Source organism: Staurois parvus, unplaced genomic scaffold (genome assembly GCF_062004578.1).
Source record: "Staurois parvus isolate SC_StPar_1 unplaced genomic scaffold, SC_StPar_1.0 ptg000137l, whole genome shotgun sequence".
Classification (NCBI taxonomy): Eukaryota; Metazoa; Chordata; class Amphibia; order Anura; family Ranidae; genus Staurois; species Staurois parvus.
The window spans coordinates 13,909,422-13,937,370 of NW_028317933.1; the positions used below are offsets into that span (position 1 = coordinate 13,909,422).

Consider the following 27,949-nt stretch of genomic DNA (forward strand, 5'->3'; position numbering starts at 1 on the left):
GCCAAAGCTTTGCACCTGACCTATGGTCAGGTGCATTGCTTTGGCCAATCACAATGCACTGTCAGAATGAAGTGCATTGTGGAGTGCGGCGGGCGAACAGCCCGGCGAATGCCCTTACTGTTTGTGTGTTCGCCGAACACATGAATGGCCAGTGTTTGAGCCCATCACTATCCTGCAGTTTGGGTGAGCTTTCTGATTCATTGCATCAGTATGAAAGCATCCTTACATTGTTAGTTTGGCTATAAGACCAAAAATGAACAATTTTGTCGATCTGTACTTCTGCTGTTTATTGCATTTCTTACAACACTATTTAACGCAACAAATCAAAACATGGGCAGCACAGTGGCCACATGGTTAGCATTTCCGCCTGTCAGTACTAGGGTCATTGGTTTGAATCCCAACCATGGCACCACCTGCCTGAAGTTTACATGTTCTCCCTGTGCCGGTAGGTTAATTGGCTCCTTTCTAAATTTGCCCTAGTATGTGTATGTATGAATGTAAGTTAGAGACCTTAGATTGTACACCCCTTGAGGGTTAGGGACTGATGTGAATGTACAATATATATTAAGCGTTGCATAAATTGTCAGCACTATATAAGTACTTGAAATAAATAATAATAATAATAACATGTTTTAGCATGCACTTACCATATCACTAAGGACAGCTTCAAAATGACCTTTTATTATGTTAGTTAATGCAGGAAGTATACTAGTGAAAAACAAAAATATGTCAGTAAATATTTTAAGCAACGTAAGTAGTAAATAATGCTGAAATAGATCAAAGTCAATGATATTCAACATATTCTGCTTCTAATACTAGTGATGAAGAATAAGACAAAAGAAAAGAGGAGGGGGGAGATTTAGAGAATCCGGTGAAGCTGTGCTTAGTAACCAATCAGCTTCTAGGTTTTATTGTCAAAGCTTAATTATACAAGCTGAAGTTAGAAGCTGATTAGTTAATATGCACAGTTGTGCTAGATTCTGTGTGCACCAGTTTTAGCAAATCCCCCCTTAAGTATTTGTACGTTCTACTTCATTACTAAAAATTATCTTTTTCTTTAGTAATAATGCTGCTTCTTTGCAGTGATGTGTGCTGGCAGAGCTGAGTAATAACCACACCTGTAAAATACCGTATTGTCTCGATATTTTGTTAACTTGTATTGGTGAGAAAAGTCCAAAAGAGAAAGTCCTTCCAACTCTTGAATAAACTCAAAAATTGATTTAATAACAATATTGCATAAAATTAGAAATAAAATATTGGAATACAAAATGTTTAGATAATGTCCAAAAAATATAGTTATGTTCTGGAGATAAACACTGTATGTGTGTGGTGTGATTTTGTAGACTCCCTTAGCTTTGCTCCTAAAAAAGTGTGCCTAAAAAGTCTTTGTTCTGCTCTATAAGGAGAAATTCAGCCCCCACCTTCTCCTAAAAGTTGGCTGATTTTCTTTTCTGTCTCTTGTAGTCCTACAGTGATATTTGGCAACAGATGTATACAACAAACCCCCAGTCTTCTCCCCTCCCCTAGGAGAGAGTCCGAAATCCAATCCCTGGAACATCCAGTGAAAACTCCACCGACATTCCATCAATCAGGGGGATGATGTGTTACAAATATACACTAGATTTATTTATATATATATATGTATTCTCCCAAAAGTAATCTTGATATAAAATTATATCATATATAAATATCTTAATCAAGAAATATTACAGTATACATTTTGAAAGCTTAACATGTATGAAATAGATTCTTACAATTCTCTTATTAGTGAAACGTTAGCTCCTACCCACGGAGATGGGGAGGGGGAAAGCTAGACTAATTGCTACCACATGTTGCTTGAATGTAGAGAAAAAAACAAGATATATATATGTATATTCACATAGACTATAAAGTCTATTTAACTCACTTTTCCCAATCTAGAACAAATAGAAATATAACAATTATTCTATTAAGATCCAACACATTCATACATATGTTAGTACTGTTAATAAGCAGATATTAGATATTAGTTTATGGAAAGATTCTAACCACACCCCTTAGCACAAGAATCCTCTAAAGGAACGTATATTGCAGAAAAGGGTAAGGTGTGTGTCTGAGCGGGTCTGTGTGAATTACTGAGAGCAGGAGGTTTTTTTGGTGCCCGTTAAAGTCTTTTTTTGAAACACACTGCACAATTGCTGTAACAAGAAAATGGAGGAAAGATGGTAAAAATGGAGGTTGTTAGTACAAAGTTGGTCTGATTGCATATCTATTTCTGTGACTTTGCTTAGGACGGAAAATAAGCAGAGCTGGAAGGCGTCCCTTGGCCTGTCTGTGCTGCCAATTTAGCTTGCATAGGTTTATTTACAACTAAAAAAGGATACATTAATGTCCATTCCAATAATTTACAGAGGGTATGGCTAGATGGGCTCTTGATAGGAGTGCCGACTATGCCTGCCCTTTCCATCCACCTCTTTCCATTCATGGAAGATCTACAATAGCATCTATCAATGCAATTCAATCTATGAATGGAGGATGGGTCTATGAATGAAAAGTCTTCCTCCTCCATGCATACACCATTTTTCATTTAATGACCACGGCACCACCTGCTTGGAGTTTGCATGTTCTCCCTGTGCCTGCGTGGTTTTGCTCTGGGTACTCCGGTTTCCTCCCACACTCCAAAGACATGATGGGAGGTGAATTGGCTCCTGTCTAAATTGACCCTAGTATGTGTGTGTATGAATGTGAGTTAGGGACCTTAGATTGTACGCCCCTTGAGGGTTAGGGACTGATGTGAATATACAATATATATGTAAAGCACTGCGTAAATTGATGGCGCTATAGAAGTACCTGAAATAAATAAATTTATAGAAGCTATAGTACAGCTTCTACGAATGGAGGAGATTTACACAAAGGGAAAGCATAGTCAGCACTTTTGATAGGTGCATATGTCAGGTCCCTTGGCTCTATTAACCCACACTGCAGTGGAAGAATATGGCAGCAGAGCTAGGACGTGATTGGAGGAGGAAGAGAGAGTTCAACTAAAGCAGGATCCAGCAGCACAAGGGACTCTTGCATAAACTGTAAGTAACGTATTTTGTGCTTATTTTTTTTTTGCAAAAACACTGAAGCTGAAAGTTAAAAACATTGCATGCATGCTCACTTGCAAAACTATGTGCCTTGTGGCTATTCTAGAGGGTCGCCTAGCTGCTGTATAGGCTCAGTGCAGGGACTCAGATTTTCTAAGACCTCTAGGCATCAGCTCTACTGACTGAACAGTTCAGAAGTCAAAGGCATTTCACACCTTCTTCTTGGTATTTTAATATTTTCCTATATTTGCATTTATTACATTTATTTTAAGGGAAATTGTGACTGAAACAGAATATGTTATATATAGACAATGACCAAAAGTAAGTTTAAAAGCTATCACTATGCTATGTAACTATGTATAATAGCATTCATACCCAAAGGGTCCTGTGATTCTTGTGTCTCCCAGTATGGACTTGCAAGCTGAAACACTAAGTATAGGGAAACCTCTATCTGTCCTGGTGAATCTCAGATCTGCAAGAACACCGGCATTTGCTTTGACATCAATTTTTCCAACAAGGGCTCTAAAAAAAGGAGATAATCCATTAATCATAGGAATGAGATGATTAGAAAATACCCAAACACAAAGGTGTGTTTTTACAAAAAACATGTCTCCCAATCGAGAATTACATTTGTTCTACAGATTTGTATATTCAATGCATATGAGATACGTGTGTCTTAAAAAATAGTGTCACATTTCATGGATGAACAAGTCACCATTATCAAGAAACAACATTTTCCAAGACACGGGCAAAATATCCTAAGTGATAAAGACAATTATAACCGCATTGACAAATCTGAAATGTTATATTACCAAGTTCAAAGATCAATCCCAGATAGCTAGCCATAACCATACCCTAAAACTCCAAAGCTCAACACAGTTCAGAACAGCATGGAAAAAATGTATGTATTCATGCATTGGCTTGTATTGTATTGTCTTAGGATGAGTCCTTAACCCCTTGGCGCCAGTGCCTCCCAACCCTTTAAGGGGTTTCAGATGCTGGGAGATGGGGTTTGCGATCATGTGACCACCATGATTGGCTCTCACAGCAGTCACATGATTGGAAAGCTCCTGATAGCAAGTAAAGATCGGGGGCTTTCCGTTAGCCACCAGAACTGTGCTGGGAGTGTGCATGGTATGCTCTCTCTGCGCAGTTCCTTTTTTTTTTTGTGTACACATATATGCGCCTCTCAGCATTAAGACCCACCCACCGAGAGGCCACATATACGTGTGCGCCCGACAGGAAAGAGTTAAAGTGTATGCTTTTATACATTGTTGAAGGGTTAAATTCTCTATCAGGTTATTTTTCCCCTTTGGGGTGGTATTCTATTCACTTCCTGTCCTGGAGACACAACAGGAACTGACAGAAAATGCTTGAAAAGTGAACAGAATTCAAATCTTAAAGAGTTATCATAGGAAACCAGAGTCCCTATTGAAGGATTTTCCCTCTTGCTCTGATGATAAGTACTGTAAATTTTTCCTCCTCACTTTATATCTCTTACAATGATCATCAGAATAAACGAGGGATATGTCTCCCCAGTGAGGATACCAGCAGCACTGACTGGCACTGATAGGTGGCACTGACTGGCACTGATAGGTGGCACTGATTGGCAGCACTGATAGGTGGCACTGACTGGCACTGATAGTTGGCACTGAAAGGCAGCTCAGATGGGCACTGATATGTGTGCATTGATGTGCACTGGTAGGAACTGATAAGTGGCATTGATGTGGCACTGATGGGCACTGACAGGTGGCATTGATGAGCACTGACAGCTGGCATTGATGGGCACTGACAGGTGGCACTGATGGGGCTACACTGATCATCAGGGCACACTGATCAGCATGACAGCTGGTGTGGAGAAGAATGCCGATAACTGGCATTTCCTTATTTACATGCGATCAGCTGTGATTGGACACAGCTGATCATATGACAGAGCTCATGTCTTCTGCTTTTTCCGTTGATCGGTGATCCGCTTTGTCCCAGGGTCACAGCACACCACCAATCGGCGGCCTTGGGGGGCGCGCACGCACAGTAAGAGTGGAAGGAACGTCATATAGAACCGCTTTGCGCCCGTCATTTCCTTATATGGTGGGTGGGAGGCAGTTACAAATGTCTGTATAACTGGTCGCAATGCCTAGACAGGAACGTAAAGATTTTATATTACACTACCTTCTGCAGAGAGGCAAAGTTCCTTAATTTCTAGTTAGGGAATTTCAGAGAATCAGTTTAATGATTTTTAAATAAATAATGTGTTTTAAAGAAAAAATATTTTTTTTTTAAAACAAAACCTGTCAAGAAACGTTTACAGAAAGGATATAAAACTGTAAAATACTTAAGTAGTACTTAGAGTCCACTTGGTTTTTGGTACAGTGCAGAGTTCAGGTCACTTAAAGTTTGAATCCAACCCGATCTGTTGTAAGAGTCACTGGCCCTCATAAAGTGACTCTTAGTAATCTTTAGTAGTTCCATTTGTTAAACGAGAACTCCCAGCTACTATGCAACTACCTTTTCTTGTCCTCATGTTGAGGTGATACAAAGCTTCCCACCGAATCAAAAGGTCTGAGAGATGTGTTTTGGAGTGTTTTATAATGGCCAATGAAAACACAACTAACCACTTGTTGGTGAGTGAACGCAAATGTGCGGCTTCTCTGCGGCTGGACCTTGGCACCGAGGGGCAGCATATTTGTAAACAAAGGATATACCAAGAGTGTGCGCCCTGCCTGCTCCCGGACATTCAACAGAGCCTCATGGAAAGGTCCTGATTGCTACTTGTGGTCAGGAGCTTTCCGATCATGTGACCGCCATGACAGTCAATCACGGCAGTCATATGACCCAAAACCCTGCTCTGCTCAGCGTCACCCCTTAAAAGGGCTTGGAGGTGCCTGCTCCAAGAGGTTAAAGCCAATTCTCCTGGGTACATTTATATTGCCCTAGGACATGGCTTCACGATCTCCAAACTAGCATGTCAGGTATCAGAGTTAAATTATGAAGTGTTTGAGACCAAACATGACATGTATATGATCTACATTTCTCCAAAGAGGTGTAAAGTGCCTTAATAGTTTTCTTGACCCTGTAATATAGTTGTGTTTGGCATCTAACTGAGTTGTATTTTCTACTACATTAATGAATCTACTTTCCATTACAGTAGAGTGTCAGGAAGATATCACAGGATTTTTATCTATACAGGTAGCACAGACACCTGAATCCCATCACCATAGAATGTGTAGATATTGAGTGTTCAAAAAAGGAGAGACCATTTACAACATGACCAGTTATAACAGGGCCTCATTAGGAGTCCTTTGAAGAACTGAAGCTAATTAAGGCTTATACTGTTCTGATGCCTTTGCAACAAAAGTTGACTTTTGTTATATGTACTGATTTCCATCACATTGAGTAGTATATGGTCAGCTTTTGAGTAATTTCTCCTCATTATGGACAGAAACAGCAAAAAAAGCAAAACAATTACAGAGGTCCTGCCCATTTCCTACTTTATCCAAAACTCAAAAATACATTTTTTATAGATATACTTTAAAGTTATATCTAGCTTCAATGTTCCAAACATGAAAAATATAGAAATATATTTTCATCTTAAGTTAAAATTGATTTATCAGTAAGTTGTAAAATATGTTAATATGGTATAATAAACAATTTTTTACATGAATAATAATGCTTTAATTAGCAACAATAACTTACATACTCCCAGTGATCTGAAAACCGGTATCTATAGAAACTTGAATACCAACATTGGGCATCATTTTCACATTGAGCTCAGGCAATCTGACCTCCAGAATTTGTACCCTGTATTTGTGAAACAAAGAATATTAGATTTTATGTCATTTTTTAGTTTTAGTAATATCAGCTAGGTCATATAACAGTAATAAAAGTCTTCCATCTAGAAGTAGTGGAATTTTGTACCAAGTTAGTCATTGAGTAATGCAGAAACGTTGGAGAGTAAGTGACACCTTTTATTGGCTAACTGCACCTTCTAAAGATGCAAGCTTTAGGGATAACTCAAATCCATTTGTCAAATTGTATACATTTCTGAAAAATGAATTTGGGACTCACATATTTATACACAGTTACAAGGAGGGAAAGGAAATATGCTTTAATAAAATACAACAATTTTTCCTGATAAAGGGTATTGCAAGAGATACAAGATCATTGGGTTGATTTACGAAAGGCAAATAGACTGTTCACTTTGCAAGAGATTAAATTTCACCACATTTTGCAAAATGAAATTTCATCACAATTACTAAGCTCTGAGGAAAATTCTCTTCCAAAGTGAATAGTCTATTTGCCTTTAGTAAATTAACCCCCAGATCTCTGAGCTTTGCCTGTCCAGTGATTCTTTGTGGTTTAGAGCAAGTATGAATTTTGCATTCACCCAGATGATAAGTGCAACTTACAATGCATAGACTGGGAGAACAGGGGGCAGGTACACGCAGGCTCTACACTCTGCAATATACTGCTATGTTCACCCAAGCTGTATCAGTATTAAAACCTCCCATTACCTTACAGGTGAATGTGGTATATCCTGCAACTTCCAGACATTAGTAGATGTAATCATTTTTTTTATGGTTTGTATATAAAAGGGAATAATTACCCCCTCCCCTCTTCCCCGCATTTATTTATTTATTTATTTTTTTGTTTCTTCTTTTTTTTTGTAACGCTGGACGCCATTGTGGAGATGTCTCACTACTTCCTTCCCTGGAAACACAGCAGCAAGTGAACAATGTCTTCAACTGAAGGAAAACAGAGACGTTGGGGTTGCACTTTGCAAGGGAATTGGCCTCTGAGCTTAAGGAATGTGGTGAAGTTTCACTTTGCAATGAATACCCAAACATGTACATAGAAAAAAACCAGCAATTTTTCTTGCACATGATTGGATGATGAAGTTAGTAGAGCTTGACCACATTCACTATGCTCTCGAAAAAAATCCCTTTGGCAAAGTGAACAGCCTATTTGCCTTTACTAAATTACCACATTTTCTCCAATAGATTCACAGACAGTAATAAAAATCTTTCCCTACTCTAGCCAAAATGAAATAATGATGCTGTTTAGGATCTGCAGCTATCACCTTTTGTACCACCTCCCTTCCTTTAGATTGTAAGCTCCACGAACAAGGTCCTCCTATTCCTTTTGTCCTGAAATGTATTGTAATTGTACTGTCTCCCTTTATATCGTAAAGCACTGAGCAAACTGTTGGCACTATATAAATCCTGTATAAAAATAATAATAATAATAATAATTTGCAGTAGCTATCCCTGTGTTACCCCTGTGTGGGGAATCCAAATCTTCAGATTACTTTAGATAGGGTCAAAAAGTGGCCTATTTTGTTTCTTATTTCAGTAATTTACCAAATATTGAAATGTAGTGATTATTTGATAATTATTTCAGTAATAATCAAATGTAGTGGTAAACATTGCAAGTATTTATGAACAAGTCCCTTTTTGTGATATTATATTCTGCAAGGTATGGTGCTCAGAAAGCTTTCAGAGATTTCAACAGTCATAAAATTAAAAAATATTTTTTTTTAATTTTGGCTATACTCCTCTTTTGTCCCAACTTATTTAACAATTTGTTCTATGCAAAAATAATTATAACACAAAATGGGGATAAGTTGTATCCCTAAATGAATAAATATAAAAATAGACAACATTGCCTTACAAATATACTGCACTTACCCCGCAAGCTTGACAACATTGTCCACAAGTCCCAATCCTAGTCCAAGGATACCTCTGTTTCCTCCATTGATAACAGAAGGAATGGGAATGATTCCAAATGCACGTTGGAGAGGTCTTTTTTGAGTCTGGCAAGCTGCATAAACACAAAGTTCATAGAACACATAAGAGTAAACCTTTACCAAGAGAAATGGGGGCTGTCATTGCTGATCTGCTTCTGAAAACAGTTGCCTGGCTGGTGAAACTCTCTGGCTTCAATACTTTCTGAGTCACTAACCTGGAACAAGTATGGGGATCAAGAGAGTTCAAGCAAAGTCAGAAATCCTTTCTTTCCAGTCTAAACAACACGTTTATTTTATTGGCAGTGAAGTGAAACTGGTTCAAAAGCAGAAAACGGGGGGGGGAGGGGGTTATTAGAATTGGTGAGCTCAGAATCTGGTGCAGCTGTGCATGGTAACTTCAGATTGTACAATTAAGCTTTGGTAATACAACCTGGAAGCTAGTTGGTTTCTCTATGCAGAGCTGCACCAGATTTTGCACTCTCTAATTTTAGTAAATAACCCCAAGAGCAGTGACATTCAACTTACTAAATATAGGAGGTCTCATATGTGGCCCCTGATGTCACCAAAGGCTGCACATTATATACAGAAGAGTACCAAAGCCTGTGGATATACTGCAAGAGATAACCAGAATCTGCATAGACAGCATTGTATTTAGTTATCATGCTGATCTAGGTACAGCGCACATCTAGAATGAAGATGCCTCCTTATACAAACTATCCCTTCACCGAACAAGAGAGTGCAATAGATAAACTTTACTCACCATACTCTATAGCTTCATGTTTTACACGTAGGACAGTTTTGCAAGGTGTGCTTCTCAGTGGAGAGACCCACACAACCATCAGCGCAGCAATAAATAGCAGCTTCATGATGTCTAGAGTGGGGGCTCTTTGGCTTTTAAGGAAGAGCAACATTTTGATTAAATTAATATTATATAACATATTAGTTATAATTAAAAGATGCAATAAAGCAGATGCATTGCAATAAGTCTCATTTACATTTTCCAAAAAATCTAATATTCCTGGCTTCTTCTGATGAACCAGCAGCTCCGCCTGAACACTGATACTCCCCTTGCCATGGCATTGGTAGTGTTTAGGCAGAGCTGGCAATTGTCCAGTCCTGCCTAAAAAGTCTTCCTCTGGCAGAGGTCTTGTGACCATTGCTTGGGGAAGGCACTATCGATCACCTACTGCTTTGGTTCAAACTCATGTTTGGACCAAAATTTGCTTGTTTGGAGGTTCAATGAATGGGCGTAACCTCTGGTTGCAGCAGATATTTCTAGAATTACTAAATGTGAAATGTGAATGTGATAGTCCGGGCCCCCCCACATTTAAACCTTTAGGTCTAGAATTGATTTTAATAAGGAACCCCATGCAAAGAAAAACCCCTTTAAAAAAAGAGGGACCACAGATGCTTCCCCCATGTGAATGAGTAATACCCATTCATCAAAAAAAATCTGGGTATCTGGGTCCCTCTTATTTTTAAAGGGGCTTCCATATTTCATATCTCATAGACCCCCACAACTACTGGGACAGGGTTGGGGGGAAGAGGTCACTTTCCTGATCAACATGGAAACAAAGTGCTTTTCCGGGGGTGCCCATGTTGAGGGTATGTGGCCTAGAATGATTCAGAAGCTACATGTTTGTCCCCCTGCTAGGCTACATGCTCAAAAAGAGGGTCTGATATGGGGGGGGGGGGCACACTTTTTTTTCTTGTTTTTTTTGTGGGTCCCACAAAAAAATAATAAATGCACATCTTTTTTAGGTAGAAACAATGTGTATTCTTTTTTTTGCTAGGAGCCTGGAAAGCATTGCACCCACAATCAGCAGATATCAGGTGCCATGCAGGACTCCTGCAGCCTTGTCAGTGTATCTGTCTGCTCATACCTCTTACGGACAGGCAGATACACACCTTCAGGAAGAGGCAATGAACTACCACAGTGTTCAACAGCACCCTGGTAGTTCATTGAGAGCTACAAGCCGACAGCCACAAAGATTGCCAGTACTAGGAGTTTCCCATAAATGAATAAATGATCCCCAGCTTGCTGTTGCTAGATGCAGCGGATCGGGAAGACGCTGTAGGAGTGGGAACATGTTCCAGGTGAACTTCTCCTTTTACATTTATTCTAGACCTTCATCTAGGATTGACCTTACATAGATGAAGGAACTTCCTAACTGCCTTGTTTCATAAACAGAAGTATTCAGATGGGAGATGTCATTTACCAACAATTTAAACTGAATTTTTTCTTTTGTAAGCCCAGGTTCACATATATGCGGCACAGTATATTGCATGTGATTAGCACAGGAACCTCACCGCATTCCTGTGCAAATCACATGCAATATACTGTGCCGCATATATGGATTTGGATCTCACCGCACCTGCACCAAAAAGGTGCAGGACCCTTTTTTGGGTCTGCACTAGAATCCGATCGCATGTGTATTCACACCTATGCGATCCAATTCTGCACATCGCACCACGTTTTGTGGACCGCTTTCGGGGTGTTGTTAACTTAACATACACACCCACAGCGGTTCACATGAACGGAGTGCGATTCTGATGCGGTGCGGAATTCGCACAGAAAACGCTGCTAATTCCGCACCACATCAGTGTGAACCAGGGCTAAATGTCCGTTCTGGTTGTATATATTGTACAGATGCGTCGCTTCACAAGCAGGTTAAGGGCAACCCTCAGAAGTGTTATTTGAGGAAAATTTACAATTTTATGTTTACCTTTACCTGTTCCCTGACAACCTGACAAATTTTTTTTGCTTTGGTACACGTTCTCCAGGCCAGTGCCCAGCCCGCATCCATCCCCCCCCCCCCATGTCATTACCTATTAGCCTAGAAAATGTCCATTGCTGCTTTTTCACATTCAGCATCTGAACTTCTGTAATGTTTAGTGAACATCAAGCAACTTAGGTTATAGCAGGATGGGTCAAATAAGTCAGACTTAGTTTTATACTATAATACACTCAAGTTGCTTTCTAAAGCTAAAGGACCCCTAAACCAGAAGTGAAATATTTTTAATATATAAAAGACATTTTGGTCAACTTCACAGATACAAAGCTGTAATTATAGGAATGCCTGGATTTCTATCCCTGATATATTAATCTGAAGAATATATTTAAGAAAAATATATTTTTTTAAATATTTTTCTTATATTTTGTAATATATAAAAACACATTTCAACATGCAGTATATAATATAGAATGTATTATATATAATATATTCTTCAGATTTTTTTTACATATAAAAAAGTCATTTTAAAATATATTTTTACATATATTTGTAAATGCATTCTAAAAATGTAGATTTGTATTTTTAAAGAGACACAGTATATTTGAAATGTATTTTTAAAAATATTTTTCCTATATTATGTAATAAAAACGCATTTTAATTTCAACATGCAGTGTATATATATATATATATATATATATATATATATATATATATATATATATACTTATTTTTTTAATATATTGAATATGGCCAAAATTGTAGCATTTCAATTATATGTCAATTTGAGAAGGATATTTTTAAAATATATTTCAAATATATTTTTCTTCCATATGGGGTACTACTAGCATAAAGACTTAGACCTGTCTTGATATCAGTCTGCTGTAATCTCCAGCACAGCAACACTCAGACCTCAAGTTTGTATCAAGTTTGTATATATTGAACTTTGCTGTCTGAGAACATACAGAAGGAAAGATCAGTGTAACTACCTAATTAGGGTGCATTTTAGTGCAAGGTGCGCTTTAAAGTGCAGCATATCTAAACCCCAAAACAAAAATGTTCTGTATTGCAGCTTATTATTCCTTTAGGTGCATTTGTTTTCTTTTTTTCAGGATTTCCTTTATTTTCTTCTGTTCATCCTGCATATAACACACTTCCTGTCCTAGTGTGGCTACACTCACTTGCCTCACTGTGTCTATGGAGAAGCTAATTTTGTCCCCCAGTAAAACGTTACATGACTCTTACCTGTAATTCTGTATGGCCCTGACTTCTCTCCTGTGGCTGATGACTGTGGGGTAAATGACGGTATGAATAGTGTTTTATATTTGATAGAATGTTTACAATGTATTAAGTAAACAGCTAGCTACAGAGAGCCAAAGCACAGTGTGGGTGTGACTAATATATTTATTGTTTTAAAAGATTTTGAAAATAGTTGACTACACAGACCCTAAGGTGCACTCATGGGTGTAACTTCTTAAGCTACAGTATATTTACCCAATACCAAATTTTTCTCATGAAGCAATGTTAGAGATACAAGTACGGTATGTATATACTGCTTAAACCATTGCAAACTAGAGTGGATAAATATATAATCCCATCATTTGGTGCTACTCATTCCACACACATAGCCTGTTTTAGCCAAGACCTTACATGGGAAGGTTGTTACTGGAAAGGGTGAGGTGGGTCTTGGTAAGTGCTGCTTTGTGTTTCAAGGCTTTGGTCTAGGAAAGGGAGGGAATTCAACCCCATAGGATTGAATGACTAATTTCTGCTGCTGCCTGGCCTTCTCCTCTTGTCCCTGAAAAAAGCCTCACAGGAAAAGGCCAACAAGGGCCAAGGAGGATTGAAATGAGTATCCCTCCAAATTTGGTGGCCCCAAAAATTCTACTTGAGTTCCACTTTCCAACTGTTCCAATTTCCAGTTATCCTTACCCAGTCTGCATTGCTGCCTCTTCTTGTGTTTGCTTGACTAGGGCAGGAATGGCCTCATGGGGAAAAAAAATTAACAAAATAATTACCATTTCTAACAAAAAGAGTATTCACCAAATATTTAAACAAAAATTCAAATACATACAAAACAATTGTTATGGCAGGCAGAAATATATTTATGTGGGACTTACCAGGCCATGAACTAGAGGAAATGGGCTGTCTTTAAACCATGTGTGATTGTGCCAGCAATAATACTCATATAATTACAGCTCTCCAGAGCCTCTCCTTGTGTCATAACCATTGGAGAAGGACGGGGAGGGGGAGTAGGAAGAGGAGGGGGGAGTAGGAAGAGGTATCGGTGGAAGGGGAGGAGGAGAAAGAGGTCACATTAGTTAATTGTGTCACCAACTACCTCTATGTGACATTACCTTTAATTTTGATCTTGCCTGTCCTGATTTGGGGAGGGATGGGCAGTTTATAGCTGTAGGACAGTGTGCTCCATTCAAAAGTGCTATGTGCCACTTTAAGATCATACCATTTTTAAAAAGGTTATTTTTATGAAATGGTGTAACAACTTATCTGTTGTTAGCAGGATTCCCTGCTGACAGCAGAATGTAAACAAATGAATTGCTGGCATAAAAAAAAGTAAAAAAAGAAAAAAGCTTGGGAGTCACCCCCAATCTATACCGGGCCCTTAATTTCTGGTATGGATTTTGAGGGGAACCCCACACCAAAATGAGAACAAAATGGCATGTTGTTCCCCCCAAAATCCATACCAGACTATTATTCAAGCATGCAGCCAGGAAAGGAGGGCATGAGCTAGTGCCCCCCTACCTCCCTCCCCCCAAACCATACAAGACTTTGGGACAGGCAAGCACTTGTTGATGAGGACAAGGGTCTCCTACCAACAACCCTGGCCTGGTGGTTGTGGGGGTGCAAGGGGTGACTTAACAGAATATGGAAGCCTCCTTTGACTATGATGTCACCGGGTAACCCCATCCTCTCATGACCCCACCGACTGGGGCATTATGGGACAATGACATCATAAGGGGTGAGGTCACTAGATGGGTGGCCCTGCCCCTTAATTTATTTTGCTGCTGGAGGCAGCAGAGCTGTCCACCAGAGGGAGTTAAGCATCGATGTGGGTCAGGTTTTTTTTTCCCATTTGGGTCGCAGCCAGAGTTCATCATGACTAATGTTGGATCTACTTAGGGGGACATTTTTTTGAATACAGGACTTGTCAAAAACTGTCTGTGTGTTTTTATTTACCTTGTGGTTTTTTGGTCAGTGAGTAGGGGTACTATGTAGACCCTGTACAATTGGATCTGGGGGTTGAGCCACTTTCTGCACTTGGGCCCTGAGGGCTTTGCTGGCACCTTCTGCTCTCACTCTTCCCTGTAAGACCACCTGATGCAAGATCTTGTCCAGCCTTTGCACGTAGTCAGATAGCCTTTCCTCTTCCTGTTGGTATGTGTGTTTGAACAGGTATGTCAAATCTGTATAGTTCTCAACTCCTGCTTCTCATAAAACTTCAAGGCACTTGTGTGCGGCACAGTCCGGCTTTTCTTGTTCTAGATTCTGTACAATGTCAGAGGCAGGAGTCCATAAGCTCTCTACTACTCACTGTCTCTTCATGGCATCTGCTACTTCCCACTCTTCTATGGCCTTTAGGGCCTGATCAACCCAAGTGTCAAAATCATCCTCCCTAAGGGGGGTGGGTGCATTGCCAGAAAAGAATCTCAATCTCCAATAGTTATAACTGGTAACAGAAGTAGAGTTTTTCAACAGAGTCTCTATTTTTTTTTTCTCAAGGGAAGTGAAAATGATACAAACATCAAATATGACCCAAGTTCAAACAGTACAGTACAAGGATCGTATTCAAGATATAACAGATATAAACCATTTGGTTATACATAGACATTAATGAGTCAATTTGGCTTCATCCCTACGTAAGGGGGAGATCTGGTTTTGGGACAAAAGGAAGTACAAACAAAGTAAGAGGGGGCAAGAAGAGAGGGAAAGCTCAGTGCGTTTCATGAGCATCAGGTAAGAAGGGTGTCTAAGTCCATACAGGAAGATGATGATATAGAGGGGTTTTGGGCAAAGAAACTGAGATTTGGGTGTGGGAATTGAGCGATCTCAGGAGAGCAAGTTCCACGTATAGACCTGCCACATGTAGCACTATCTTTCGAGTGCCGCTAAGTATTTTTCATGTTCCATGTCTGTCCTGAGCCTGCTTTGGAAGCCAAACCCCTGCTGACACCACCTTGGACCTTTGACCAGACAAAACCATAAAATACACTCACACACAGTTTAAAATGAATTGATATTTTTGCTATACTGAGGTCAGAATGCAACCACAATAAAATAACAAGTGAATATGTGCATAGAATAACAGCTAACACTCTTAGAATCAAATAAGAGTTGCAACACAGTACCACTTCAATCAATTCTTAAATGTCCTGCAAATCAGAATGTAAACGGTAGCCCCAGTTCTGAGATTTTTTTTCCCCAAGTGAGCTGGAAGGAAACTATCAAAATGCCAGACTAACTCACGTTTGGGCTCTCAGTTACTGGAAGCTGCATTTAATTCCTAAAAAGGGGTTCTTTAATTAGATATATCAATGTCTCTTTTTGTCTGTTTTGTTCCTTTAACACGGAGGTGTCCAATTTTCTGCGCACTTGATGGGGCTCTAGTTGGTGCACATGAGGGTCTAAATCTTTCTTGGTGTAAAGGCCAAGTAAGGGGAACTTCTCCTTTAAGTGATGTTGAATTTGGATGATATGTCTTTAACACACAGAGTAAAATCTGAGATTAGATGGCAACTAGGGTGATATGGAAGTTCCTTGATTAGTAGAACAGACTGGAACTGAAACACTAATGTAACTTGATCTGCAGGGTGCATACAGTATATTGCAGCAAAGTCCTGTGATTCAGAATGTTGAGAGTGTAATAATCAGAAGGGCACAGGGCAGGATAGGCCAGGCAATCTGGGCCCTTAGCACAAGTAACTTGTAAACAAAGTTTGCTGAACTGATAAGAAAGCAAATGAACTTAGCAATGTTACTTGAAACTTAGATGATTTCAGTATGGAGCTCTCTTACCCGATCAGTAGCCGTGGTCATAAAGCAGATAGTCTCTCTGCAGGCGGGCCCCTGTGTTCCCTTGATTTCTCCATCAAAGAGCAATGCAGATGACAGCAATTGCAGGATTATCATCCTGGCATGTCAGTGGTGTCAGCAGTCTGCGATTCCTCCCCACTTTTTCACCCTCTGCGGTCTGGCCCAGCCTGGATCTCCAGCGTCCCATGCAGCCTTCTCCTCACACCTGCTCTCACCATTCACTTCCTGTCCTCTGGTTCCCAGGCTTCTGTATTTATCTGCCTTCACCCCATCTGCCTTCACCCCTTAGCCAGTCCCTCTGGGAAATGTAGTTTGTTTGCTGGTTATTAAACAGCAAAGTCCTTCTATCAGCCTACAAGTCCAGCAAAGCTTTTCTTCAACAGAGTCTACACAACTGAGCTGAAGAACACTGCCATCTTGTGTCCATTTAACATCTTGCAACCAGTATAACTGCAGGGTGTAATTCACATGTAAACATTTTTGTTAAAATGTTTAAGAAAACATTAATAATTAGAGGAAAAAAACTTAATAAACTGAAATGCCACAAGCACGATTTAATCCCAGTAACAATTATTACGTTGTATATGAAAGCTCATTTTTGCTCTTTTGTGAGCGGCATTTTAGCCTTCCTTTTTTTATTTTTTTTGTTTTCAATATAATTCTTACATCAATTATTTTACAATACAATTCCATATCACATCTGTATTTAAATGCAAATCCAACCAGCTAATAAGTAAAGTAAATAATCTAAACTGTATATAACACCCTCTACTAAATATCCCAAGTTGAACTAGTAAAATTGTACTTATCAACACCAAAGGTAAATGGTGGCTGTTCCTTAATTAAACAAATGTTTGATTTCATACAGGGAGGATATTGTTTAATTAAATATTTCAAACTTTTAGCCACCTTAACAACTAGCAATGACTGTGTACTTAATTCTGTACTAATAAACTCTACATGTCAAATCTGTTTGGATTGGCTTTTGGATATATTCCTTAGGCTTAAGATTTATATTTACTAGGATTAATAGGGGTATATGGATTTTAAGTATATGTAAACACAATCTCATATACAGATATCTCATATACAGATACATTATTTCAGTCATTTTCAATATTTTTACATTTGCAGCTTTCATTAAACTAATTCTGCCATAAAACTCTATGTTCAGGCACTTCCTTTTACAGGTTGTGCCCCTGCATCATCCCCCTGTTACATGGGCTTCTCATACAGGCTGCAAATAGTGGATTCAACACACAATAAGCAGGTCTGGTCCACTATTGCCCCCCTCAGGAAATCTTTCATGAGAAAAGCCATGAGTGAATGTAGATCGGAAGTGGTTGATAAGATGCTGCAGAAATTCAGCAGTGCTGAGATACAACAAAGGATAAAAAAAGGCTAAATGTAAGCATGTTAATGTATAGCATTTTAACAAACTCCACTAGTCAATACATATTCACTATGAGATCACATATACCTATAAAAAGTGATCAAATCAATAAAAAACAAATATATAGTGACATGTAGTCCAGACAAAAACACAGTTAAGTCCATGTGGATATGAAGCTCCACAACCAATGGCGAAAACCATGTTCCAATACTGTAAATATAAAATTGATGCTGTGAATCCTATTTTCCGATTGTTTGCCAGTGTGTGCACCACCACCAAGTGAATAAATGGAGGCTTACCAGAAACAGAGACTACCTAATTATAAGGGGTCTCAACCCGCATTGTGATATAGGGTGTCATACAATTCTCAATGCCATGCCCGGATCAAGGATTTCCCAAGCCTCACAAACCAATATGTGAACTCCAATACGATGCCAAATAATATCATGAAAGAAAAAACATACCTCTCATAGTGCAATAGGTTTGACTATCCTTTATTTGCGCAAATAAAATCCTACTTACAAGCTGTAAGGTACTGACAAGCATTCAAAAAAAAGCTTCCAAGATGGCCAACAATGCAATGACGTCAGAGGGAGGCTCTGCTGACACGTTTCATCATCAAAAGACATCTGCCAGGGACTACAGCTTGTAAGTAGGATTTTATTTGCGCAATACTACAAATTACTCCCAAAAATGCAGGTCTTAGGAGCAAAGCTAAATGTTTTTTTTTTTTATTATTGTACTTTTTATTTCATACTTATACAAACAACATTAAAACATTCCATCTTCCAAAATATACTTTTTTCTTTTCTCCCCTAAATGAATAAATACATTCTATAACCCCTCCATCTCCCACCCATTCCCGCCCATCCCCCCATCATTGTTTTATCTTTCTCTATCTGTATCCATTTCTCCATAACTTATTATTATTATTATTGTTATTCCGACCAATCTCATCGTAATTTCTTAGGCTACCTCCTTTAATTAGTTCTGTATTAGATTCTGCGGTTTTAAAATTTAACCAAACACTCCATATTCTTTTAAATATTCCCATCTTATCCTCTTCTAAACTTCTCAGTTCTTCCATTCTGAAAATTCCTTCCACTCTATCTATCCAATCCACCACCCTCGGAACCTCTGCCACTAACCACTGGCAGAGCAAAGCTAAATTTTAGACAACAAAATACTAATTTATAAGAATTCAACTACAGGTGAGTCTAACTATTCATTAAACAGGTGTCCAGCAGACAGCTGATTATAAAAGGGTGTTGCTTAACAAAGAAAACCCCTTCCCATTTCATGCTGTCAGCAATGGCACCACATGGAAGAGAAATGTCACATGGCCTAAGAAAGAAAATAATTTATTTACACAAGAAAGGTGAAGGCTACAAGAAAATCAGCAAAGCTTTACTTATCAGTCAGAATACTGGAGTAAAAGTGATACAAAAATTTAACAAAGATGGAACTGCATTCATCTCACAGATGTCCAGGCCGTCCATGGAAGTTAATTCCTCGACAGGAGCATCTTCTGATGAGAAGGGTTGAAGAAAATCGCCATGCAAGTTCACAGCAGTTAGCTAAAGATATAGAAAGCCAAACTGAGGTGATTGTTTTTCATGACACAATATGGCGTACACTGAAGAGGAATGGCATGCATGGGTGTCGTCCACGAAGGAAGCCTCTCCTAAAGCCCATGCACAAAAAAGATGTGCTGCTCTATATTGAAAGAGAAGATGCTACTATCACTCGTGACCTTTTCCAACATGACAATGATCCAAAGCACACCTCTAAAGCCACTGTTGCATTCTGAAGAAGAACAGGGTGAAAGTGATTCAGTGGCCAAGTATGTCTCCTGACCTGATCCTGGTGGAACACCTATGGGGAATTCCGAAGAGACAAGTTGAACATCATTCTCCATCCAGCATTCAGGCCCTAAAAGAGGTCGTTCTTGAAGGATGGAAAAAGATAGATATTGCAATATGTCACCAACTTGTTCATTCCATGCCTAGAAGACTTGGTGCTGTCCTTACAAATCATGGAGGTCATACAAAATACTAGATGTAGTAGTTTTTGTTGTCGGGTGTGTTAATTTTTGCATCAAATAATTTCAGTAAAACTGAAGATTTTGTAATCTAAGTTATATTATTAACCTCCCTGGCGGTATGATTATTTCAGATTTTTGGTGCTGAAAGCGGTACCATTTTTTTGCATGGAAATATGTATTTTTTTTATTGTAGGCTGTAATTTTTAGGAAAAACTCACTGAAATCTGTCCGAACAAGAGTCTAGTAAGCATCCCGGGTATGATAAAATTTGAAACACAAAATCATAAATTATAATTTAATAAATAATCATAAAAATAATATAAAAATAATAAAAAATTTAATTCAATAATATAATCAAACCAAAAACACTGAAATGTGAAATATAGCTCCAAGTTCGCACATTGCTGAGCTCAGTCGCAAAATCGTTTTCAGTGTCTGATGAGGAATTTCCCCCACGAATCATTATCACTCAATTCTGCAAGTGGTTCTGATTTACTATCGCTGTTCTCTAGCTGATCTAAACCGCTTTTGACCTAAAGGGACACTTTTTGGACGCCGTGGACATTTCTCAGTTTCCAGGCAGAAAGAACAGACAAAATGCAGGCAGGGCGCAGGACAAAGCACTAGGGACAATATGTATGTGAAATTGGTTGAGACAGCAATGTTTTACTATGTAAAATGTAAAAAAAAAAAAAATGACATTTTTTAAAATTTTTAAATTTCCCGCCGCCGGCGGCGGCGGCGCCCGTACGTCCCGACGTCACAGGGACAGGACACAGAAGCCGGATGCCGGCATCGGCCGGAGGAGATGGCCGGGGACGCTGCAGGGGACACATCGTGGGAGCGCAGGGTAAGGTAAGTGAAGAACACTTGCCGGAGCAGTGCCGCATGGTATTCCCGAGTGTAGCTCGGGGTTACCGCTTTTGGTACTGAAATGTTACCCCGAGCTACACTCGGGAATACCGCCAGGGAGGTTAAGCTTACTTTCATGTAATGAGCTAAACAAATTGTGCTGCCTTGTATTACACAAGGTATTCTTTAGCATTCAGCAGTGTCTGTCCCCTTAAGGCCTGAGACTTCCTGTTTGCTAACTTGGGAGGAAGTGACCTCATCTCTTCAGACTGAAGAAATTCTACAATGCAAGTACATGTGGGATGCTGTTCCCTCTTCATATATGGGCTTGATTAGACCCCCAAAGTCTGTAAGTACCCTTCCTATGTACTGTGGAATGTTATGCACATAGCTAGGAAGTTAGATATGTACTTATGTTTGTTTATTCTGTTTGTATTTCAGTTTTACCGCATTTGTTCACATTCGCGCATTTATTCACGCGCATTCTCATTATGTCACATGTTATCAGTAAAAGATCATCGGTTATCAATCATCGACTCTTTACTGTGTGGACATCAAAGGTTATACTGCCTGTAATCCTCTGTAACCCTTTCATAACTGCAGAGAAGGCAGGACAGTAAAAAGACTTACACGGTTACTTCAGAGCACATTGTGTGAAAAATCTACAGCAGGCCCCACAACACAGAGGAGACTCTTAACTGTTGGTGCAGCAGCACGTGTGTGTGAAATCCCCACAGCACAGCCAGTCTAAGGCATAGCAAAGTGAAACTAACTCAGCTTTATGAAAGATATGAAAGATATCACTAAATTAACCCTTCCTAAAATCTCGTGCAAACAGGAAGAAAATATGCACAGTACACTGGAAACTAGGTCACAATGCAGCACGCCGAGAACTTATAACAAATCGGATCTGTCGTCATCCAAAGCAGAAACCGCCAGATCTAAGCGTTCAAGTTCCAGGCATTCAAACGTCACAGACCTATCGTCAGTCAGTGCTGGGGCAGCCAGGAGTAAGCATACAAGTTCCAGACATTCTAGCGTCACAAACTTGTCTTCAGTCAGCGCTATCGCCGCCAGGGCACAAGCCAAGGCCGAGGCCGCATGCGCCATGGCCTCCTATGCCATACAGGAAGCAGAGCTTATGAAAGAGCAAGGCTACCTAGATGAAGAGCAGAAGAAGAGACAAGCCGAAGGGGAAGCAGAAATGCTTAGGAGAAAGGCAGAAGTACGAGCCTCTTTACACATACTTAAGCAACAGAAAATAGCTGCAGCAGCCATAGCTGAAGCCGAAGTTCTCGCGAGAGCTGCAGATATTCAGTTTGTAGAGAGCGATGTACTGGAAACCCTGATAACACCTCGCAGTACATTCCAACGCACCCGTGAGTACGTGCAATCACAAGCAACCCTGTACCCTGATAAACAGCCTAGTGATGCACCGAAACCATCAAGGACCCAGTTGGGAGCAGACAGCTTTGATGTTACGCATCACTACAAGACTGAACCTGAACCGCCACGTGATAAGTCAACCAATCACGGGCTCAGATACCAAACCGCCAACACGCTAAGAAACCAAGTAGATGGCGATATAACCTCTCCTCGTGCAAAACCAGATCTAGACTACAATAGAGGAGAGCAACCATCTGACCAAAATAGACTTAGTCAAATACCTCAACGAACCCATCAGTCACTATCAGCCAGTAGTCCCGCGTTTGTACCCAGAACAAACGCACCTGACACAGCAAGGATTACAGACGTGTCGAAATACCTGATGCGCCGTGAGATGGTGAGCACTGGTCTCTTGAAGTTCGACGATCGTCCTGAAAACTACTGGGCCTGGAGGTCATCCTTCCTAAGCAGCACCCAAAACTTAGAGCTGACAGACAGAGAGAAGCTCGACCTACTCGCCAAATACCTAGGACCAGAGTCCTCAGAGCAGGCCAAAAGAATCAGGTCAGTGCATGTCCATGATGCAACAGCAGGACTTGCGATGGTCTGGCAGAGAATGGAAGACTGCTATGGGTCACCTGAAGTAATTGAAGAAGCACTTTTAAAGAAAATAGAAACTTGCCCGAAAATGACAAACAAAGACAATCAGAAGCTGAGAGAGCTCGGAGACCTACTCCTAGAGATAGAAGCAGCAAAGACTAGTGGAACTCTGCCAGGTCTTTTATACTTAGACACAGCACGTGGAGTAGAGCCCATAATCGAGAAGCTCCCTTTCAACCTGCAAGAAAGGTGGGTCTCTCAAGCATCCAGATACAAGAAAGACTATCGAGTTGCATTTCCACCATTTGTCTTCCTCGCTGAATTCGTTGTAGACCAAGCTAAGACACGCAATGACCCAAGCTTCGCCTTCCTGAACAAGAGAGTTGCAAGCGCCCCAAGGACAGAGAAGCAGCCGCCAGTACACTACAAAGAACGCAGAGCAACAGTGTCTGTGCGGAAGACAGAAGTCCCGCCTGAGGCTGCAGCCAATCAGGAAGACAACACAAGCAAGGAAGTTGAGGATCCAGACAAACAGTGCCCAATACACAACAAGCCTCATCCACTAAGAAAATGTCGCAGTTTCAGAAGTAAGACATTAGAGGAGCGCAAGGCTTACCTTAAAGACAATCACATTTGTTTCAGATGCTGCGCCTCAATGCAACATCTTGCAAAAGACTGTAAGAGAGAAATACGGTGCACAGAATGCAACAATGACCGACATCTGTCAGCACTGCACCCAGGACCACCACCATGGAGATCAGAAGTTCCAGCAACTCAAGAAGATCATGGTGGGGAGCAAAAAGAAAGTGCAACACCAGCGATAACTTCAAAGTGTACTGAGATCTGTACAGAACCAGGACTCTCTAGATCATGCTCCAAGATATGCTTAGTCAAAGTGTATCCCAACGGTCTCAGAGAAAAGGCAGTGAAGATGTATACAGTCCTAGACGAACAAAGCAACAGGTCTCTAGCAAAGACAGAGTTCTTCGACCTCTTCGGTGACAAAGGAAGTCCAACTCCATACACCTTGAAGACATGTTCTGGAGTTATAGAGACTGCAGGGAGAAGAGCAAACAACTACACCATTGAGTCATTAGATGGAAAGACACAGCTGACTCTTCCTACCCTCATAGAATGTGACATGATACCAGATGACAGGTCAGAGATTCCCACACCTGAAGTGGCACGTCACTACCCTCATCTCATGCGAATAGCAGACAAGATCCCAGCACTCAACCCAGATGCTGCAATCGTCCTTCTACTAGGAAGAGACATACTGAGAGTGCACAAGGTCAGAGAACAATACAATGGGCCGCACAATGCACCATTTGCTCAACGTCTTGATCTTGGATGGGTTATCGTTGGAAATGTATGTCTGGACGGACTTCACAAACCCGCAAAGGTGAATGTCTACAGAACAAATCTGCTGCAGAGCGGTCGCACGTCATGTCTTTGCCCATGTAACAACAGCATGCAGATTAAAGAGAAACTATCGAACCCAACACATCCCCAGAACATCCAGAGGTTCCTGGAAGATACAGCCTCAGCTGAAGATTCAGATCAGCTAGGCCACAAAGTGTTTGAGAGAACTCAAGATGATGACAAACTAGCACCATCTGTTGAAGATAACCTCTTCCTTGAGATCATGGACAGAGAAGTCTTCAAAGACAAAGCAGGCAGTTGGGTAGCCCCACTACCATTCCGTACACCATGGCATCGTCTTCCCAACAACAGAGTGCAAGCAGAGAAACGCCTTGCGCTATTGCAGCGCACTCTTGAAAGAAAGCCAGACATGAAAGAACACTTCCAAGAATTCATGCGGAAAATCTTTGACAAAGATCAAGCTGAAAAAGCACCAGCACTGCATGAAAAACAAGAACGCTGGTACTTGCCAATATTCGGAGTGTACCATCCTCAAAAACCAGGTCAGATACGTGTAGTATTTGATTCCAGTGCAAAGCATGAAGGTATTTCCCTTAATGATGTACTTCTCAGCGGACCAGACCTGAACAACACACTTCTTGGAGTCCTTATCAGATTCCGAAGAGAACTTGTTGCAGTAACAGCAGATGTACAGCAGATGTTCTACTGCTTCCTTGTCCGTGAAGACCACAGAGACTACCTGAGGTTCCTATGGTATGAAGACAACGACCTCAACAAAGGTATCATAGAGTATAGGATGAAAGTACATGTGTTTGGGAACAGTCCCTCACCAGCTGTCGCTATCTATAACTTGAGACGAGCAGCGCAGCAAGGTGACAGACACAACCCCGAAGCCAAACAATTTGTTATGAAAAACTTTTATGTAGATGATGGACTTGCTTCCTTCTCCAGTAGTGGAGAAGCCATTGACATTTTGAAAAGCACTAGAGACTTGCTAGCAGAATCTAACATAAGACTGCACAAAGTGGCTTCCAACAACAGCAAAGTCATGGAAGCATTCCCAGCAGAAGACCGTGCAAAAGACCTCAAAGACCTAGATCTAGGTACAGATTCACCACCCCTTCAAAGAAGCTTAGGGCTTAGTTGGGACTTGAAAACTGACAGCTTCACCTTCCGAGTATCAAGGGAAGAGAAGCCTTTCACAAAGCGAGGTGTCTTGTCTACGGTCAACAGTCTTTACGATCCCTTGGGGTTCGTAGCACCCATCACCATGCAAGGCAAAGCTCTTTTGAGAGAGATTACAACTGAGCTAGAACAAAGTGATTGGGACACACCTCTACCTGAAAAGAAAGAAATGCAGTGGAAGTTGTGGAAAGACTCTTTGCTGGAGCTTGAGCGATTTAGCATCCAAAGACCATACGTCTCTGTTTCTTTGTCTGTTACAAAACGAAGAGAGATACACGTGTTTTCAGATGCATCCACCGTGGCTATAGCAGCTGTAGCCTACCTTAGAGTCATAGACACTCAGGGACAAAGCCATGCAGGATTCATCCTGGGAAAGTCCAAACTGGCTCCAAGACCTGCTCACACGGTTCCACGCTTAGAACTTTGTGCTGCTGTCCTAGCTGTGGAGATAGCAGACTTACTCATTGCAGAACTGGACATCGAGATCCATGCAGTGAACTTCTACACAGACAGCAACATTGTTTTAGGTTATATCCACAACGCTTCAAGAAGATTCTACACATACGTGTCAAACAGAGTAACACGTATCAGAAAGTGTACAAGTCCAGAACAGTGGCATCACATCAGTACAGACAAGAACCCTGCTGACCATGGGACTAGACTGGTACCAGCTGCTGTCCTCAAACAGACTAACTGGTTCACAGGTCCATCCTTCTTGACTGGACCAGAAACTGAAGAGACTGATCAGAAAGGAACTTTTCAGCTTGTAGAACCAGACCAAGACAAAGAGGTAAGACCTCTAGTTGCAGTTTACAAGACTCTAACCACCAGAGAAGGTCTTGGCTCATGTAGGTTCGAAAAGTTTTCCAGCTGGAAGTCACTCATCCGTGCCATAGGGAAACTCATCTGCTTGGCCAGATCCTTCAGCAAAACAGCCAGTGTTGACCAGGGTAACAATGACTATCTTGAGCAAGCCAATGTTACCATTATCAGATGTGATATCTTCTGGAAGAGATGGAGACAGGAGTACCTGATGACCCTTCAACCACGCAAAAAATGGCAAGCCGACAAGCCCAACTTACAAGTTGGAGATGTTGTTCTACTAAAAGACTCTCAGGCCCACAGGAACGAGTGGCCAATTGGACTCATTGTGGGGACTGATGCTAGTAGTGATAGCAGAGTCAGGAAAGTAGAGGTCAGAGTAGTAAAACAGGGCACCCCTAAGGTGTACCTTAGGCCCATCGCGGAAGTCGTTTTACTCCTTCCAAGAGTTTAATAGTGGCATATCATTATTATGCCAGGTGGGGAGTGTGCTGCCTTGTATTACACAAGGTATTCTTTAGCATTCAGCAGTGTCTGTCCCCTTAAGGCCTGAGACTTCCTGTTTGCTAACTTGGGAGGAAGTGACCTCATCTCTTCAGACTGAAGAAATTCTACAATGCAAGTACATGTGGGATGCTGTTCCCTCTTCATATATGGGCTTGATTAGACCCCCAAAGTCTGTAAGTACCCTTCCTATGTACTGTGGAATGTTATGCACATAGCTAGGAAGTTAGATATGTACTTATGTTTGTTTATTCTGTTTGTATTTCAGTTTTACCGCATTTGTTCACATTCGCGCATTTATTCACGCGCATTCTCATTATGTCACATGTTATCAGTAAAAGATCATCGGTTATCAATCATCGACTCTTTACTGTGTGGACATCAAAGGTTATACTGCCTGTAATCCTCTGTAACCCTTTCATAACTGCAGAGAAGGCAGGACACAAATGTTCTATAAAACTCAGTTTTGTCAAAATTTTGGAAATTGTAAAATATGCAAAATCGAACTGCATGATAATATTTTTCTGTAATATGCTGAACATCTAGTGGCAGTTTCAGGCCACTACAACTTATTTACTAATGTGAATAATATGATTAGTGTCAATCGGTGTAGTCTGGGATAAACAGTACACACTTCTTCCATATTCCCTCAGTGTTAGTGTTAGTTATTTGCAGAGACAGGGTCCAGGAAAGTCACTGTCTCCTTTCACATGAAAATATTGGAACCTATTCTCTGTGCTGCAATTAGCTGAAGTAATCTTCTGTGTCTTATTGAAGAGTTAGGCTGCCTGTGGATATTGCCAAGTCAGCAGGTGACCATACTGTCCAGACAGACTAGGTCTAAGGATGTCAATGCACAAAGTAGCATTTGAAACAGAACAGAAAGCATCACATGAAAGCAGCCAGTGTGTCTTGGGGGCAACAAAACTTCCCTCTCATTAGTGTTTAGGACAGGGGTCTCAGAACTTTCTACACAATGGGCCAGTTTAGTGTCCCTCAGACATAAGGGGGCTGGACTGCGGTCCCTCAGGAGTAGAAATTACCTCAGCATCAGTGGGATCACACAATGCCTCTAACTTGGTGGTCAGTGAGAGTAAAAGAAAAAGAGACATACTACCTCTGGTCAGTAGAAGCGGGAATAGTGCCCCATTTTTGGTGTCATTAGAAGGAAGTGTGCTCCATTGT

General features: G+C 40.6%; 2 protein-coding genes across 3 annotated transcripts in view; one reads left to right on the forward strand and one right to left on the reverse strand.

The window, feature by feature from the left end:
- The window catches only part of BPIFB2 (BPI fold containing family B member 2), a 34,908-nt gene extending 22,082 nt beyond the window's left edge, over positions 1 to 12,826 (reverse strand). The window contains exons 1-6 of the mRNA XM_089673446.1: positions 12,789 to 12,826; positions 9,572 to 9,702; positions 8,753 to 8,885; positions 6,762 to 6,866; positions 3,444 to 3,590; positions 648 to 708 (exon numbers count right to left, since the gene is read on the reverse strand). Coding sequence (XP_089529572.1) covers positions 648 to 708; positions 3,444 to 3,590; positions 6,762 to 6,866; positions 8,753 to 8,885; positions 9,572 to 9,677 — 552 coding nt within the window. The 5' untranslated portion in view covers positions 9,678 to 9,702; positions 12,789 to 12,826. The remainder of the gene's footprint in view (positions 1 to 647; positions 709 to 3,443; positions 3,591 to 6,761; positions 6,867 to 8,752; positions 8,886 to 9,571; positions 9,703 to 12,788) is intronic.
- An 8,220-nt stretch (positions 12,827 to 21,046) lies between these two features.
- LOC149465845 (uncharacterized) lies at positions 21,047 to 27,120 on the forward strand. 2 transcript variants are annotated; one of them, XR_016312209.1, is made up of 2 exons: positions 21,047 to 26,940; positions 27,033 to 27,120. XR_016312209.1 is itself a non-coding variant. In XM_089673377.1 (2 exons), the coding sequence occupies exon 2, from the start codon at positions 21,666 to 21,668 to the stop codon at positions 26,712 to 26,714; it is 5,049 nt and encodes a 1,682-aa protein (XP_089529503.1). In that variant the 5' UTR covers positions 21,047 to 21,233; positions 21,326 to 21,665; the 3' UTR covers positions 26,715 to 27,120. The 2 variants fall into 2 exon arrangements, 1 of the variants encoding a protein (XP_089529503.1); XM_089673377.1 differs by having other exon boundaries at positions 21,047 to 21,233; positions 21,326 to 27,120.
- The last annotated feature ends 829 nt before the right edge of the window (positions 27,121 to 27,949 follow it).

Coding starts and splice junctions, on each gene's coding strand:
- LOC149465845 (XM_089673377.1), top strand. CDS start 21,666: ATGAAAGATATGAAAGATATCACTAAATTAACCCTTCCTAAAATCTCG.